Source organism: Leptopilina heterotoma, unplaced genomic scaffold, assembly GCF_015476425.1.
Source record: "Leptopilina heterotoma isolate Lh14 unplaced genomic scaffold, ASM1547642v1 Lhet_24, whole genome shotgun sequence".
Taxonomy (NCBI): domain Eukaryota; kingdom Metazoa; phylum Arthropoda; class Insecta; order Hymenoptera; family Figitidae; genus Leptopilina; species Leptopilina heterotoma.
Genome location: NW_025110956.1, coordinates 2877979 through 2895152, shown reverse-complemented (window position 1 = coordinate 2895152; position 17174 = coordinate 2877979). Strand labels below are relative to the sequence as shown.

Below are 17174 nucleotides of genomic sequence, written 5' to 3'. Positions count from 1 at the left end.
CAAACACTTCGCTTGTTCGCGAACGCAATGCATGGGTTAGAAAAGGACAGAGATATATTTGTGTCCTTTTCTAACTCATGCTTTACATTCGCGAACGACGTTCGCGAAGTAGTTGTGCGTTGGCCTTTACAATTAACAAGCTGTGTTTGCATGCTTGCATTTATATTCATTTACTTCTATCCTTGTCACATTTATTATTCAACCTAAGAGTACGTTCACACGACTTTTGGAAAAACCATTCTTGTCTTTCTCTCTTCTATGACAGAGGCATAAGTTTGTCTCACTCTGCATTTTCTGTTTTTGGAAAAGTAAGAAAATGTAGAGTGAGACAAACTTAATGCCTCTGCAAAACTTATGCATGCAGGTTGCCATAGTAGCGTTCAAGAGTGAGAGAGATAAAATAACTTCCTATCTCTCTCACTCTTGAACGCTACCATGGCAACCTGCATGCATAAGTTTTGCATGAGATCGTGTGACTGCACCCTATGCTATAATGTTATTTTCTTTTGCATTTATTCTGCATTATATGGCTGTTTACTCTGCAACACGCCATTAGCGATAATACAAAAAAAAGAAAATTCCTTTTGAAAACAGGTTTTTAAGGCCAATGCACAATATGTTCTCGAACGTGAAGCATGAGTTAGAAGAGGAGTGACATATATTTGCGTCCTTTTCTATCTCATACATTTGATTCGCGAACAACTTTCGAGAACCCATTGTGTGTTGGCCTTTAGCTGACGATTTTAGTTATAGTCTGCTATAACACGTGTTATTTAGTATACAAATAAAAATATTACACTTACAAAATATGAAATAGAAATTGTTATGATACATAAATATTTACCAAAAGACGCTTGAAAAGAAAGTAGGGAACCTTCAAATAACGTGTAAATAAACTGTTTTAATTCTTATAAGTATAAGTATTTTACACATAATAAATCAATTTTAATCACTTATACGTTAAAGTGAACATTTTTTAATCACAATCAAGGCCATCCATGTAAATTAAAAAATATCATTTAAGTAAGAGGAGTATATAAGCTTGTATACTTGATAAAATTTCGTTAAAAAAATTAATTATATATTAAATAATTAATATAAAAGAAATTGTTTGTAAAATACCATTTGTCGAGGCTCAGATACCAATTGCTCGATTTCTTGACCCAGTTGTCGTTTTTGTTTTTTGTCATATAATAGAAATTAATAGAATATTATTTATTTATTATTTCATAACAAATGTTTCCAAAAAAATAAATTTTAAATTAAAAATGATTTCTATCAAAAATTTAATTTAAAGAAAATTTCTTACGTTATTAGATGATGTTTACATAAACCTAATCATATATTAACCTACGAAAATGACATAATATTTATGCATACGTTATTAATTGACAATCGAAAAATGGTGTCAAATAATAAAATATGCCGAACCCATTTCTCGAGTCAACAAATCGACAATTGGAGAGCAATCAAAATTCAGTACTAGTTACCGAGTATTAATTTTGTTTGAACTAATAAATAATCGTATAAAGTAATTATCAACAGTTATATACTCTTTGTTTTCTTCTGAATTTGATGGTATTAAAGAAGTTTTTTAAATATTAAAAAATATACTGTTTTTGGAAGTAAAATAACACCAGTCACATTACGAATGAAAATAGCAAATGGTGTCATTCCTCTGATTTCGTGAGTAATGCACATAAAATTATTTTTTAAAGACAAACAATTTAACATTACAATGTAAAACATTTTTTTATAAATAACTTTATTAATTGGGAATATTTTTATATTATTTTATTTTACGTAATTAATATAATTTACTATTTATAAGCATAAATAGTCACCAGAACTCGAAAACTGGTGTCGACTCGACAACAGGCTCCTTCACCCTATAGGTGTCTCCTGTTACAGTCCAACAATAATAATTGCAGAGTTTATTGATATTAATGTAGGTATAATTAAATTTAGTCAAACGTCTATCTCAAGTTTTTTCAAGATTATAAGTGAAAACAGCCACTTGAAAACTTTTGTCTCCGATTTTCATGTTATTTACGTTTCTTGATAGATATGTGAATATATTTTTGTCCTTTTAAAAAATTTTCAAAATTATTATATTATAATGATCGACATAATTTGCCCTCACGTGAAGTTAGTGTTTTTTTATTCCAATTTTTAGTTTTATAGTCCGAATTATTATGTCAAAAGTTTGACAGTTCATTTGTAAATAATAAAATAAGTGGAGTAAGAAACTTTAACCCCAATTACAAAAACTCAATAAAGAGGTAGAGGTGCAATTATTAAAAATAATTAATTATTTTATAAATTAACTTATTTTTCATTTAAATAATTAAATTCTCGTTGTTAAAATCTGATTAGAATTTATTTAAAAAAGAATTTTAGTGAAAAATTTTGAAAAAATTTGCAAAATTTTATAATAAAGAAATTAATTTTTACATTTTTAAATTTGAAAAGATTTTTTAATTAAATTATTAAAAATTTAAGTGAAGCAAAAGTATAAAAATTTTTATTTTGAAAAATTGTAAATTACATTATTTTTCTATAAAAATTCTTAAAGTTTTGAATAATTTTGGAAAAATTACTGTTTGCAATTTTTAAAATAAGAATTAAATTTCAAAAGGTTTTTAATTAAAATTAAAAGTTTTAAATAATTTAATTTAGAAATTACTTTTAAAATATATTTTGAAATATAATAGTATTTTTAAAAAATTCTCATTGAAAATTCGAAAAATAATCGAATTTTAAAAAAACAATACCTTGTTTGTTGATTTTTGTAAATAAATAAATTTTAAAATATACTTTCCTCAAGTTAATAATTATAATTATGTACCTTTAAAAATACTTTGGTAAAAACAGATGCGGTTTTCGGAATTAATTTATGTTCAAAATTAATTCAATATAATTTTTAAATCATTACTTGAATTTTTAAAATCATTTTATTAGAGAATTATAAAATTCACAAAATTTTGTGAAATTCACTTGACAATAATTAAATCCCTTAAAGAATTTTATTAGAAGTTTAAAAAAATCGATTTTTTCTAGATCAAAGTTTTTTTTAGTAATTAAAGTTTCGAGATGGTTTAATTTAAAATTCTGTAAAATTAAGATTTTTAAAACATGTAAATTTCATTGTTAAAGATAATTTAATTTTTATGAACAAATAATTGAAATTTAATGATTTTCATTAATAAAAATAAAAAATTTTAATTTTAAACATACCTTTCATTTGTAGTTCATACACTTCCAAATTTTTTCCAGAACAATTTTCTTCCTACGTGATTCATTTTATTCAAACATAAATATTCAGTTAAATTGATAATAAAAAAATTTGTATTTTTTAATTTTTATACATAAATTAGAGATAGAATTTGTCATCTGTATCTATAAATTACAATAACGTTCTTTAATGTTCATTAACGTTTTCACGGTTATATATAAAGTTTCTAGAGATTTGATTATTAAAAAATAATGAATATTATTTATTTGGATGTAATAATTTATTAATTATTGTAATGACCGAAAATCTCATTAATAATAATATTTATAAGTGGAATTTTTGTTACAGATCTTAATAATAAATGAAAATAATGGCAAATACAACAAAATCACCTTTAATTTTCGATTTAATTGCGGAATGTAACACCTCAAAAGCTAGAACTGGCGTAATGACTTTAATTCACAGTATAGTTGATACTCCAGTTTTTATGCCGGTTGGCACGCAGGTATGTTTTTAAATATACCTTGTGCACATTAAATTTAATTTAAGGATTATTGGTTTATAATCATGTTACAACTACAATTTTTGTTTTACAGGGAACTTTGAAAGGATTATTGCCTCAGCAACTAGAGAATTTAAATTGTCAAATAATGCTAAGTAATACGTATCATCTAGGAACTAGACCTGTAAGTTTTTTCATATTCTAAAAAAGGTTTAATATTTTATTTTAAGTTTTCATATTCTAAACATTTATTTTGTTTTATTGGGTCAAAATAAGTGAAACCGGCCACTTGAAAAATTTTTATCTCCAATTTTCAAGTTATCTATGATTTTTAGTAGATATATGAGTACACTTTTTCCCCCTAAAATATTTTTCAAAAAAAAATTTTATTTTTGAAGTAATTAGGTATTGAAGTTTTAGGTCATTTTATTTTCATTTTATTATTACTTTGAAACAAATAAAGATAATTAAGTAATTTTTTTTTTAAATTAAAGCTTAAAGTCTATACTTTAAAGATGAAATAAAGCGATTGCTAAAAAATGAAAATTTATAATTGTTATTAACAATTCTTTTAAACAATTGCAAATTGAAGAATGTTCTCAATGTTTTTGAAAGATTAAATTACGATAGGGTAAGTGTACCAATTGTCGAGGGTGTTCCATTTGTCGATGTTACCATGGTAATAACCAAAAAATATTGTCTAAAATGTCTCATTTGTTTGTTTATATAATATTAATATATTTTTTTCACATTTATAACGCTTAAAAAAATTCATATTTATTACTTTTTTTCATTTACAATATGTTACATTGTTTAAATAAAATTCAAAGTTTGTTTACTCGACAACAGGAACCATCCTCGACAATTGGTACGTTTACCCTATATTGATGCGCAAAACTATAAGGATTCATTTAAAAAAAAGAAAAATAAGTAACTTCCAATATTATAGAAATTATGTAAATTTTGCTGACAAAATGCAAGCAAAAATTGACTCAAGTTCCTGGAAAAAGATAAAATTGCAAACGAATAAATAAGATCTTCTTTTGTTTTGTTAGAAACTTCACGCTTTCAAGCGGATTTTTAAGATTAAAAATCGATTTTGGCCTGCATTTTGGCAGAAAAATCTACACAATTTCTATAATATTGGAGGTTACTCATTTTTCTTTTTTTTAAATGAATCCTTATAGTTTTGCGCATCAATATATCGTAATTTAATCTTTCAAAAACATTGAGAACATTTTTCAATTTGCAATTGTTCAAAAGAATTGTTAATAACAATTATAAATTTTCATTTTTTAGCAATCGCTTTATTTCACCTTTAAAGTATAGACTTTAAGTTTTAATTTTAAAAAAAAAAAATTAATTATCTTTATTTGTTTCAAAGTAATAATAAAATGAAAATAAAATGACCTAAAACTTCAATACCTGATTACTTCAAAAATAAAATTTTTTTTTGAAAAATATTTTAGGGGGAAAAAGTGTACTCATATATCTACTAAAAATCATAGATAACTTGAAAATTGGAGATAAAAATTTTTCAAGTGGCCGGTTTCACTTATTTTGACCCTATTATATTAATTTTATTAGACTTTTAAATAAAGTATTATTGGAAATAATAAACTTCCTCATAAAGTTAACACCAAAAAAGGATTAAAATAATCCATTAATAGTATTACTTTTTACTATGAATGAAATTTCACTTTAAATCAAACACCAAGTCAACGATTTGTCAAAATTTAAAAAAAAATTTTTTTTTAATTTTCTCTTTAAAATCAACATAACTTTTTAGAAACAGCGATTATTACATCAGCGAAGGCCAAAATTTTTAAAGTTATAACCTAGAAATGTATTCTAAATGTTAATACATTTTTTTAAAATCGCTTATAATTGTTATTAACAATTTAGTGGATTAATTATAAGAAGTTTGTTTTTTTTAACTTTTAGTAATTGAATTTTATCTAATCTTCTGTATTAGAGATCCGAAAGTAAATACCAGTTGAAGTAATTATCAGAACTCATTTATAATTGTTTAAGCAATTTTTATGAACAATTTAAATAATTTCAATTCCGAATAGCAAAAATTTTAAATAAATGGGTGCAATGTGCACTACTGTTGGTTAAAATAAACGACTATTAATAATTATAGTTAATATTTACACATAGCATTGTTTAAACAACTGTTAATTAACAAATGAATAGCGACGTTGTTTTTAGTTGTTTAAAATTAATTTTTTTTCTAAATATCGTTTAAATGTGATACATTCTTTTTAATATTTAATAAAATTAATTAATCGAATGTTTTTAATTAGATAATTATCAATTGAAACCAATGTTAATTAACAAATTTAAAAAAAACCGTTGGTTTTACGGTTCTCAATTTGGTTTTTTTATATTAATTTTTAAATATTCTATTCTTATAATTTTTTATTTAAACTAAACAATTACCTAAAGTTTGTATTATTATTATTATTATTCATAATATGTTTATTTATATTGCATTATTATTTATTAGTTTAATTACTGTAGGTCAAACAGCACTTTATTAAATGACTGTTATTACTTTTTTTTTACTTAATTAATTTACATTTGATACAACTAACAGTCTACCGGTAAGGGAAAAAAAAGAAGTAAAAACTGTCATTTAATAAAGTGTTCTTTGACCTATATGTACAGTAAACAGTACACAATGGCGCGTGCGATCTTACACGTGTACGGAGAGAAAGTTATATTAAATTTTGTAAAAGAATTCCCCAATTTAGGGGAAAAGTGCCACAAACCGAAATTTTGACATAGAAAATACTAAAAATAGTGAAAGAAATAATATGAAATTTAGTAAAGTTATATTAAAATTTAACTAAAATTCTTATATTTGATATAACTTTACTAAATTTCATATTATTTCTTTCACTATTTAAGTAGTATTTTCTATGTTAAAATTTCGGTTTGTGGCACATTTTCCCCAATTTCTAAAATAATTTGTGACGCGTTCCCAAGAAAGGTACCTAAGAAGGAAAAAATTTGAGGTTATGTTTTAAATTTTTTGAGTAAAAATACAGAAAGAGAATCAATTATTAATTAAAAATTGTTGGTTTTTAAGTTTTCATTATAATCAAAATATTCAATTAATATTGGTTTAAAATTCAAATAATTAAAAATGAACTTTTAATCAAGATAAATCTAACTCGAACCCTTCTTAGGTACCTTTCTTCGGGTCGCGTCACATTTTACAAAATTTAATATATATTTTCTCTCCGTGTATAATTGAGGAGCCGGGAAGAAGAACTCGCCGAGCGCGGGAACGTATTCTCTAATATCAGTCGGCGAGCAGTGAGCGCCTCTGGGCCTGTCACTGCTACCCGGCTGATATTAACGCATGCGTTGGAGCGCTCGGCTATTTCTTATTCCCGACTCCTCAATTCCTGTTTCAAATTCATGTATATGTAAACATTTGTGAAATATATATTTAAGAACTTACACAATGTATGCTGACATGTGTGAAAACATATGTATAATTGCATGTATGGTTACACGTGTATTTTTCAATAGGGCAGTAAGTGTTAATAGAAAATATTAATTATTGTTAAAATATTAACCATTACTTTTTAAAAACAAATGTGGTATTAAAAAACATGGTATTAAAATAAGTTGCTCTCATTTCTAGACATTTTTATTTTATTTTATTGTAATTTAGTATTGAAACAAAAGTGTTCCATCTTATTTTAGTGCTTCACAATTTTCTATGACATTAGTAATAAATCAAAAATTTTAAATTATTATATTTAATGTTTTCACAGTAATTATCATTTATTATTTTTAACTACAATATTCTAATCAATAAAAAAAATATATATTACTATTCAATATATAAATTAACAAATTTGGACAGTAGAATTTTCTTTAAAATTATTATCAATTTTTTGGATTTCATACCACATGTGTTCCTTTCACATTAATTCAATTAATAATAATTTTGTTTGATTAAATTTTTTAAAGGTTCAATATTTCAAAGTTTGCAAAGTAAACAGTTAAATATGTAGTAGTTGTTATCTTAAGACTCATTCATTATTGTTTTAAAACACCTGTGTAAAGCTGATTATATTAATTAATATAATATATACAAAGTAGCATTCCAATTTTTTTCTAATACATTTAAGTACGGCATTTAGTTCAGAAAATGCTATAGAGCAATCGTCAATTATTGAAAAGTTTTAAATGTGTATTATTAAAAAAATCAAAATAGTATCCACGACAAGTTTTAAAGTGACTTGGACATAAATTGATTAAATTACGATTTATTATAAATTCTACACATAATGAATGCATCTATTTTTGATCCTGTACAAACTGTGCAGTTCCTCACGTTATTTACTTATATGAATAGATTAAGTGACTTGTTTTACGCTGACCATTTGATAAAAGAGGAAGATAAGAGCCAACCGTTTACAATCGTAAACACCTTTTACGAATATCTTAATAAATCAAAAAACGAAACAGAGCTGAAGGAACAAATTATTCGTAAGTTGTTGGAAGGCAGTGATCTCTATGGAGGACAGGACAACGAGACCCTTGACATGGAATATGTCAACCGAACCTTCGACTACATAATAAGTAATTCGGTCTTCTCGCAGAGTGGCAATATTTATGGGTATTTAGCAGAAATTGTGAGTACTTCGAAAAGCTTGAAATTGTCGGTTTTTAGACAAACCGCATTCGAAGGGCTCTCTTACTTGCGAAGTTTAAACGACGATGGAGACGTTTCGAATCTGACTCAACTGGCGACTATCAAAATTGCCGAAAACCTTCTGTGGCCACTGCTGCCCGACGCGTCCCACGACATGGACGTCGTCAGTGTCAAGTATCTGTATGCGCTAGCCGGACATAGGCTTGCGCAATCCGCACAGATGAACATGTCCGAAGTCTCTTTTCGGAAGTACGCGACTCTGGCCATGGCTATGGAAGCTTCGGCAATTGGGGACGAACTTCCCAAATCTGTTTTGCAAATTTTCGCTCTTCCAGCATTACTCTACTATGCTCACAAAGAAACAGCAAAAATAAGCCGGCACCCTATGAAACAATTGATAAAAAATGAAGACTTTTGGTCCGACGCGTTCTCTACCTTGTTCACTTACTTGAGTTCAACATTCGAAGATATTCGTCAAGAAGCACTTGCCACCAATTCACTCTACCAGTTTCACCTCGAGATGTCCAAATTCAAAAATCGAACAGTCGTTGCCAGGGACGTATTACACAAGGAGTGCAGCTACCTCAATGACAGTTATTTGGAATCCCTAATTAATGACTACAAAACCTATTCATCAAGTACTCGTTGCCACAAACTTGCAAAGTTGCTACCTAATCTTGAACTAGTCTACGAAGCACAATTTCATTCTATCAAAGAAAAATATCGTCTAATGGAATTGGACCTCATTCGATCCGCATTTGATCGATTTCCTCACATTCGAGACCTTATAAATTCAACAGACGCAATTGTTCATAAGAGTTATCCAAAAGGTGATTTTATTTGCTATATGTGTGTCTTGATACCACCAGAATACAAACCAAATGTCCATCTCTTTGGAATTTTGCACAATGATCAGGTAGAATTTTTCGCTTTGGAACAAAATGAAACTAATGTCACTTTGTTGCTTCAGAAAGGTTGTAAAGAGGAGTTTAATAAAAGAGTTGGTCTACCTTTAGACACTGATTTGGAAATTTATATTAATGCCCCACCATTCAAAAAATCTAAGGAGAATTATAATTTTTTTGTAGAAAAGTTTGCAGAAATGAGAGCGGCAGAATTTAAAAAGCAGCTGTTTAATTATGGATATGGTGAAACGAGTATGGAGAAATTTTTCGATATTTTAAAGGCGTTTATTCCTTTCTATCACTGTATAAGCTACGCAGTGGCTGGTGAGCAAGATATGGCAGCTTTGAGTTGCATTGGGGATGTAGTTGCTTTCATACCTTTAGCCGGAGTTTTTAGCGTCGGATTCAAGATCAGCAGCGTGACAATTAGTCGTTTTCTTATTGCTGCCGAACTCTCTCTAAGAAGTTACACTTTGCGTCAGGCGATTCTCTCAACAATGACCATTGGTTTACGGAAAGTCGCCACTGGTCTCAGTGACACATTTACAAAAGTTGTTTTCACCAAACAAATGTTCAGATCACTGTCTGTTGGTGTAATTCGAACGCTGGATCCTGGATTTGAACTCGTTGGTAAATTGACTGTTCGCGGCAGTGCTTTCATAGGTAAAGTCATGAGCAATGCGTTTAAGCGACTGTCGAAAAACTTTCCAACTTTAAACTTCAAGTATTCAAAATTCGAAAGTATTTGGCTGCACATAACGGGACAAGGTGTAAAGTCTGCGGATAATTTAAGAATTGTTTCCGTAGCAGAAACTCAAATAGAAGGACGTGAAGTATTTAGATTTATCTACCCTGGAGGATCGAAACCATATGGCCCAAAGTACATCCAGTTGTCCAGAGGATACGCAGAATTAAGACATTTGATTGGTTTTGAGAAGGAGGTTCCCGTTGTCACGTCAAGAGTGTCCAAACGAGGCAAGGTATTTTACAGAAGAATTAATTTACAAACAGAAGAACCATTTGGTCTTGAACTGAAATTGAACAAGCAGACTAAGCTTGAGAATGCAAAGCAACCTTTTCGACGGCATATTTTTAAGATAAAAACAGAAGGTTTGGGTGGTTTAAGAGCACTTGGTATTCGAAGGTCGGAAAGTATTAAAGAAGCGAGTGAATTGGTAGTAAATTCCAGAATTGGTGTGTCAATACGTGATGCTACGAAAGAAATGAAGCATTACATTTTGTCGACTGACAGTCCAACTACAGTAGATGATCTTGTGAATATTGAATTTCCAAATTTTAATACATTAAAACGAGATGAATTTCACGATGTTTTAGAAAGTTACAAAACGAATCCTATAGATGAAACAGATTTAACACAATATTTATCAACTCCAACTTATGCTGTATTTGCTGTAGATTGGGTTAGGAATAGGCGTATCAGTCCAATGTATAATGAATATTATGTACGTGATGTAAAAACAATGGAGCTTCTTTTGTTTGGCAATAGAAAGACTGAAAGTACGAATATGTCAAGACAGAAGATTGCAGAACTGTACGGACAGAAACATTTCCATGAAATGAATGAACTTATTGAGAATGCAGTGAAGAAGTACAATGTGGACATGTCAAGAAAGGCCTACGATTTTCAAGACTATTATGCAGTTTTTGCTTGGAGGCACAGGAAATATGAGAAATTACCTGCAACTTCAATAGACACAAAGCGCTTGCATGAATCATTATACAGATTGGCCGTGAGAGCTTCCACTGATGAATTTAAGCATAAAGTTTTATACCATTTCGATATAAAAGACCGCTTACCTATGGACACTGATCTATCACAGATGGTAGGAGAAATTGTAACCACTGAAAGTTTCATCTTGTCTGTGGGTGATGAATCACCATTACTTGAAAGGTTTTTTAATATTCCTAAAGAATTAACTGTTAATAATATGCAACAAATTTTTCTCTATAAATCAAATATAGATACATCTTGTTTAACAGTAGATTTACATGATGTAATGCCAACGAAAAATCTACTTACTGTCATTCTTCCTGATATTCAGTTTGAAATAAGAAATGTCGAGACAAAAATTATTTATGGTAATAATGTAGTGTTTTTTGATTTATTTAATTTACCTACTACAAAAGAATTAATGATTGCTCGACATATGAACAAAATCGACGCAATAACTCATGAAGATATTTCTTGATAGAACATAGTTTGAGGAGGTATTAAATAGTGAATAAAATGATTATAATTGTTGACTTTTTATTGTATGTATTAATGTATAAAATAATGGTAATAAAATTAATTTCAAATAGATACTTGAACTTTAAATTTGTTGTCTGTAAAATTAATTTTTAAAATTAAAATAATTAAAAACTGACAATTTTAAAAATCAAGTTGTTTCAAAAAACCCTTAACTTTTATTCCACATAACAAGATTTGAAAAAAAAATTCAATACGTTCATAATACAAAAGTTAACTACCTATTTCAATTATTTACTTTCATTTATTTATTTTTACTAATAATTATTCTTTCGAAAATCGGAAAATTTATTTTGAAATTATGTATTCTTACAAGTAAAATATTGTAGGAAATAAAATGTACATAGACACTTTTCGATTTCCTCTTAGTATGTATGTGAGAGTTTTGATGAGACTCTTCTTGTCATAAAAGCGGCTTTGCCATTTGAGGAATCAAGAATCACAAAACATCAGACATTCTGATTATTCAGATCTTCTGATGCTTTTCCGTGACTCTCTACAAATAAACACTTGAATGTACACTACCGCCCACGAGTATCAGGACGATTACACGCGACCCTGTGAAAAAAAGCCATCACTTTTTCAATCATATCTCGTAAATAAAATGAGATACAAAATAAACTTAAATACGGTTAGAAAGCTGATTAAATTTTTCGTAAAATAAGCTGTCTTTGAAGTCATTTCGTTAACTATTTTTTGAGTTGTAGAGTGAGAAAAAAACAGAAATCTTCGTTAGAATTTCGGGTTTAAAACAAACCTTCGAAAATTAAAAAAGGTTAATCCGTCTTCGATATAATTATCATTAAAAATGTGAAGCCGTGTTTCGACCGATTAGTTCATTGAAATTCAACTGTGACGACTCGATTCTAACTTCGCGTGGCTGAGAATGAGAGAGAAAACAGGGACAGATTTATGATGGGGAATAATAAATAATGATGTTTCACGAGTAATATAAAGAAATGTTATCTAAATTTTTTTAGATTTTTGAAAAAGTTGAAGTCAAGAGACGAAAATGAGAAACTTTGATAATTTTTTTTATTTCTTTCTCACTCTACAACTCAAAGGCGGCTTATTTTACGCAGAATTTAATCAGCTTTCTAACCGTATTTAAGTTTATTTTGTATCTCCTTTTATTTACGAGATACGATTGAAATAATGATGGCATGTTTTTTCATAGAGTCGAGTGTAATCGTCCTGATACTCTTGAACGGTAGTGCATTCAAATAAAACAACACATATTTTGTGCAATTTTAGGGTCCTGAGATTCTTAAGAAGGCAGGAGGTTTGCACAAATTTATGGGATGGAATAGAGGCTTACTAACTGACTCTGGAGGTTTTCAAATGGTTTCTTTATTAAAATTAGCAAGAATCACTGAAGAAGGGGTTAATTTTAAATCGCCTTATAATGGTATTTGAAGTCAAGTTTAGACCCTTATTCTATATCGTTCCTATATTTATCAACATTTGCGAATGAAAGTAATCACTTTTAACAGATACGGAATGTATGTTGACACCGGAACATTCCATCGAAATTCAGAATGCTATTGGAGCTGATATTATCATGCAGCTTGATGATGTTGTTAGTACTCTAACAACTGGACCAAGAGTTGAAGAGGCAATGAATAGGTATTAAAATTTTTCACTTTTACTTATTTAGACTGTTTTATTGCTTAACCATAATTTTTTCAATTAGCATTCGTATAGAACGTAGGTTAGAGATCTCTTCTCGGTATCGCATAGACAGCGGGACTCCGCCATCCACCGGATATGTTAAAAATTATCTGCGGTGTAGGTATGACAAGTGCGTAGTCTAGTCACGGTTGTTAGCAATTAATTTTTGGATAACAATTAGACACGAGGTTATTTCACAATTTATAATTCAAAACACAATTTATAAATGATACAATTAATTTATTAAAGTTGAGTTAATTAAAATAATTATAAAATTGAGAAAATAAACTACAGCAAGCTGCCATCACATAAATATAAAATTTACTTATAGGACTGAGTTTCGACACGACCGACTCATCCTATCTCTAAATTCTCTCTCACATTCATTCCTTTTATTTTGGCGCTATTCACTTCCCCCTTATCATTATATTTGCGCGCTTTCCCAAACAACCAATAGAAAAATTAGATTTTCCCTCCAAATAAAAATAATAAACAGAACAAACAAATAATATTGCCAACACAGTATTAATCCAATTTCTTGAAAATGAGAGTCCCTCAAACCAGGACCTGTGGGACTTTGTCGTTATTCTAGAAAAGTATGGGTGATTAGCTCGATCCACCTCCCCAAAGGGTCACCGAATTTTTTTCCTTGCTGTATAGTCGGGAGTCAGTATAGTGTTTGAAATGTCTTCCTTCCAAGGAAGCTCTGAAGTATGCGCAATTGGCGTAGCGATTAGTCCCGCAACGAACGCCATCCGCCCGTGTGTTGCCAAGAATGTCTCTGTGTGGGGGGACCCACATGAGGCTGAGTTTCGAGACTCTAGCGTTGTTATGGTTGTTAAGGATTTTGTCACGTATTTCATGAACTGTGGGTAAGTTTTGTTTAAATGAAAGGCTGTTTTTAATCTTTTCCAATGCTGATAGAGAGTCTGAGACAACTAGTGTTTTAGGATATTTATGTTTGAGTGAGTGTAAAACTGCCCTGAATATGGCGTAGAGTTCCGAAGTCAAAGTGGAAATGTTAGGTTGCATTGGAGTGCCACAGGTGAGAATCCGTTTGATTCATAAAAGTTAAAGTAGGCAGAAGATTAGAGATATGTTGAATTTTAGGGTTTTTTCACAACTTATCTGGGTGTCAAATAGGTTAATGTAAAGATGATCAAAAGTGAACTTGAACCTGGAGAAGACGCAAGCTGTAGTTTTCGATGGGGCTACCTCGAGTCTAAGGGCACCTATCCACTCCGCGAGAATTAGCAGGTTGGCGTTGACCCTGTCATTTCCTGACGAGTTGTGAGTGATTTTTTTTTGGCAATAATCGCCAGTTAAGGCCACTTTCATCGGCATTATAAATATCATCTCTAGAATATCCTTCCTGTTCTAGATATTTTTCAATGCTGATAGAGCTGACTTCAATTGACTGACCGAGGTTTTGTCTTTGAATAAACCACTTAAAAAGCGCATCATCAAGAGTTTCATTTTGAGACATTTTCATTGTTTTTCGTTTTTTAGGCTCATCTTCTCTGTCCATCTGTGACGCAAATAACATAAGTGACTCTCGATTACAAAAAGGGGAAGGACAGTTAAGACCTCTTGAGAATAACTTCAGTAAAGAGACACAATGAGTGCAAAATTTGGGGCAGGCCCAAAATGACATGATTCAAGTCTTGAACTACTTCAGGGTCGCTAGAACATGACGTTCTTTATTTATAAGTAAATCTAGATTCGTAATATTGCTTTTTAATAATATTAAGAAATATTTCAAAGCTATGTTGCACCCTAAAGAAAGTAATCTTGATTTTATGGATGTTTTCCTCTTATATATATATATATGACATCAAAAGTAATAGTTTTCACATAAGAGGATTTTCCTCTCGCATATTATTTTCCAATGATTTTCAATAGAAAGTTTAAAAAGATTTTGAATGACAACTTGTCGAAGAAAGATTTTGTTTATTTAATAAGATAACATTTTTAGGCTTAAAGCCCCATTTAATAGGTTTTTGTAGCAATGAGCAATTTACAAGGTTTTAATGTGTTCTTAATAGGTTGTAAAAATAATGATTCAGAAGGATCCTAATATTTTCTACAAGATTTCTAAGAGTGTAAAATATTATACGAGGTTGAATAATGTTTCTAATGTAAAATTTTTTCTCAAGCTAATATGAATACAAATGTATTGATATTTGTATTGTTTTTCTACCAGGTTTTGTGGTGTTCTAGATTTAAGCAAATTAAATTCCGTAATATTGCTTTTTAATAATGTTAAGAAATATTTTAAAGCTATATTGCAATAAGAATATTATTTACAAAATGTTAAGAAATGAAAATGATAAGTTAAAACAATTAATTGTTATAATTTTTATATCATTTAATTTTTTAGTGATTCATCAGAACTTTAAAAAATAGTTTGAATTTTTGATAGAAGGTGAATTATTATTAATTAAATAATAATGGTTTTATTACAAATTAATTAAATTAATCTTTTTCTCTTGTTCAGAAAAAATATTTTGGTCCTATCTTGTTGGAAATGGTTTTTTACATTCTTATCACATGAGAAGGTATTAGATTTGGTGGAATATTGACTTTGCTAATTTTATGAAATCTTTGCGTTTTGAGGTGCCTTGAATCTACTAAAAATATTTTGCAATTTAAAAAAATAACAAATTTATCTAATTGAATAAATAAAAATAACTACACTCAATAACAACTTTCTATTAAAATAGGACAATAAGATGGATTGACAGATGTTTATCCGCACATCAGAAACCAGAAGAACAAAGTATTTTTCCAATAGTTCAAGGAGGTCTCAATACTGAGCTGAGAACAAAATGTGCCCAGCAATTAATAGAACGTAAAGTTAATGGATATGCTATCGGCGGATTAAGGTTATCATAATTTTTAATTAACTATAAAAAGAAGTAATTTTTTATCTTGTTTTACAAGCATAAAATAATGTATATTTACATACAACGTAAAGGTTACCAAAACAGGATCGTAAATATATAATATGAATTTTGAAAATTTTAGTGGAGGTGAAAGTAAGGATGAATTTTGGAAAATGGTCCATCTTTCTACTGATATTCTTCCCAAGAATAAACCACGATATTTAATGGGAGTTGGATTTGCTGTTGATTTAGTTGTATGTTGTGCGCTTGGTGTTGACATGTTCGACTGTGTCTTCCCGACAAGAACAGCTGTTAGTATTTTTCAAGATTCTTTTCATCATTGTTGAATACTTTTATCATTGAAAAAAATAATTATAAACTTTTTCGTTAATTTTTTCCAGCGATTTGGATGTGCTCTGGTTCGACATGGACAACTAAATCTAAAGCAAGAACAATACAAATATGACAAGAGGCCAATAGACGAGAAATGTAATTGCAGCACTTGCAAAGAATACACGAGAGCATATCTTTATCAAATTGCTACAGTGGAAACTGTAGCTTGCCATTTGCTCACAGTACATAATATTGCTTTTCAATTAAATTTGATGAAAGATATAAGAGAAAGCATAAAAGCACAAACTTTTCCTGAATTTGTGCAAGATTTTATGTCAATAGTGTATCCAGATAAAACTTATCCGACGTGGGTTCTTGAAGCTTTAGAGGCTGTAAATATTCATTTGTCCTGATGAATATATCAAAGTTTTTTAAGTCAGTTTGACGCTTATTTCAATTTCCTTTTCCTTTAAATATTTATTACCTACTACAGGGAGTTCTACCAAATTTTCAACTTGCGAATCATTCATCGGCTGATCAGGGTTGGTAGGCAGATAGTAAAGTTACTTCAAAATTTACGGAATAAGGATTTGTAAGTTACAGAAAATTTTATCTCAAATATAAATATAATCTATGTATATCTATGGAAATGAGTTGAAAAGTTACATTAAAAATTAGACTAGATTTAAACAT

The 17174-nt window shown here is 29.1% G+C and overlaps 1 protein-coding gene across 7 annotated transcripts; it reads left to right on the top strand.

The window, feature by feature from the left end:
- The first annotated feature begins 726 nt into the window (after positions 1–726).
- On the top strand, positions 727–16921 carry LOC122502922 (queuine tRNA-ribosyltransferase catalytic subunit). 7 transcript variants are annotated; one of them, XM_043613262.1, is made up of 9 exons: positions 763–887; positions 1832–1948; positions 3584–3740; positions 3832–3921; positions 12847–13000; positions 13086–13218; positions 15987–16148; positions 16291–16459; positions 16550–16921. In XM_043613262.1, the coding sequence occupies exons 3-9, from the start codon at positions 3597–3599 to the stop codon at positions 16892–16894; spliced, it is 1197 nt and encodes a 398-aa protein (XP_043469197.1). In that variant the 5' UTR covers positions 763–887; positions 1832–1948; positions 3584–3596; the 3' UTR covers positions 16895–16921. The 7 variants fall into 7 exon arrangements, with proteins under 7 accessions (XP_043469202.1, XP_043469195.1, XP_043469197.1 ...); XM_043613264.1 differs by lacking the exon at positions 763–887 and adding an exon at positions 901–1023; XM_043613263.1 differs by lacking the exon at positions 763–887 and adding an exon at positions 1616–1686.
- The last annotated feature ends 253 nt before the right edge of the window (positions 16922–17174 follow it).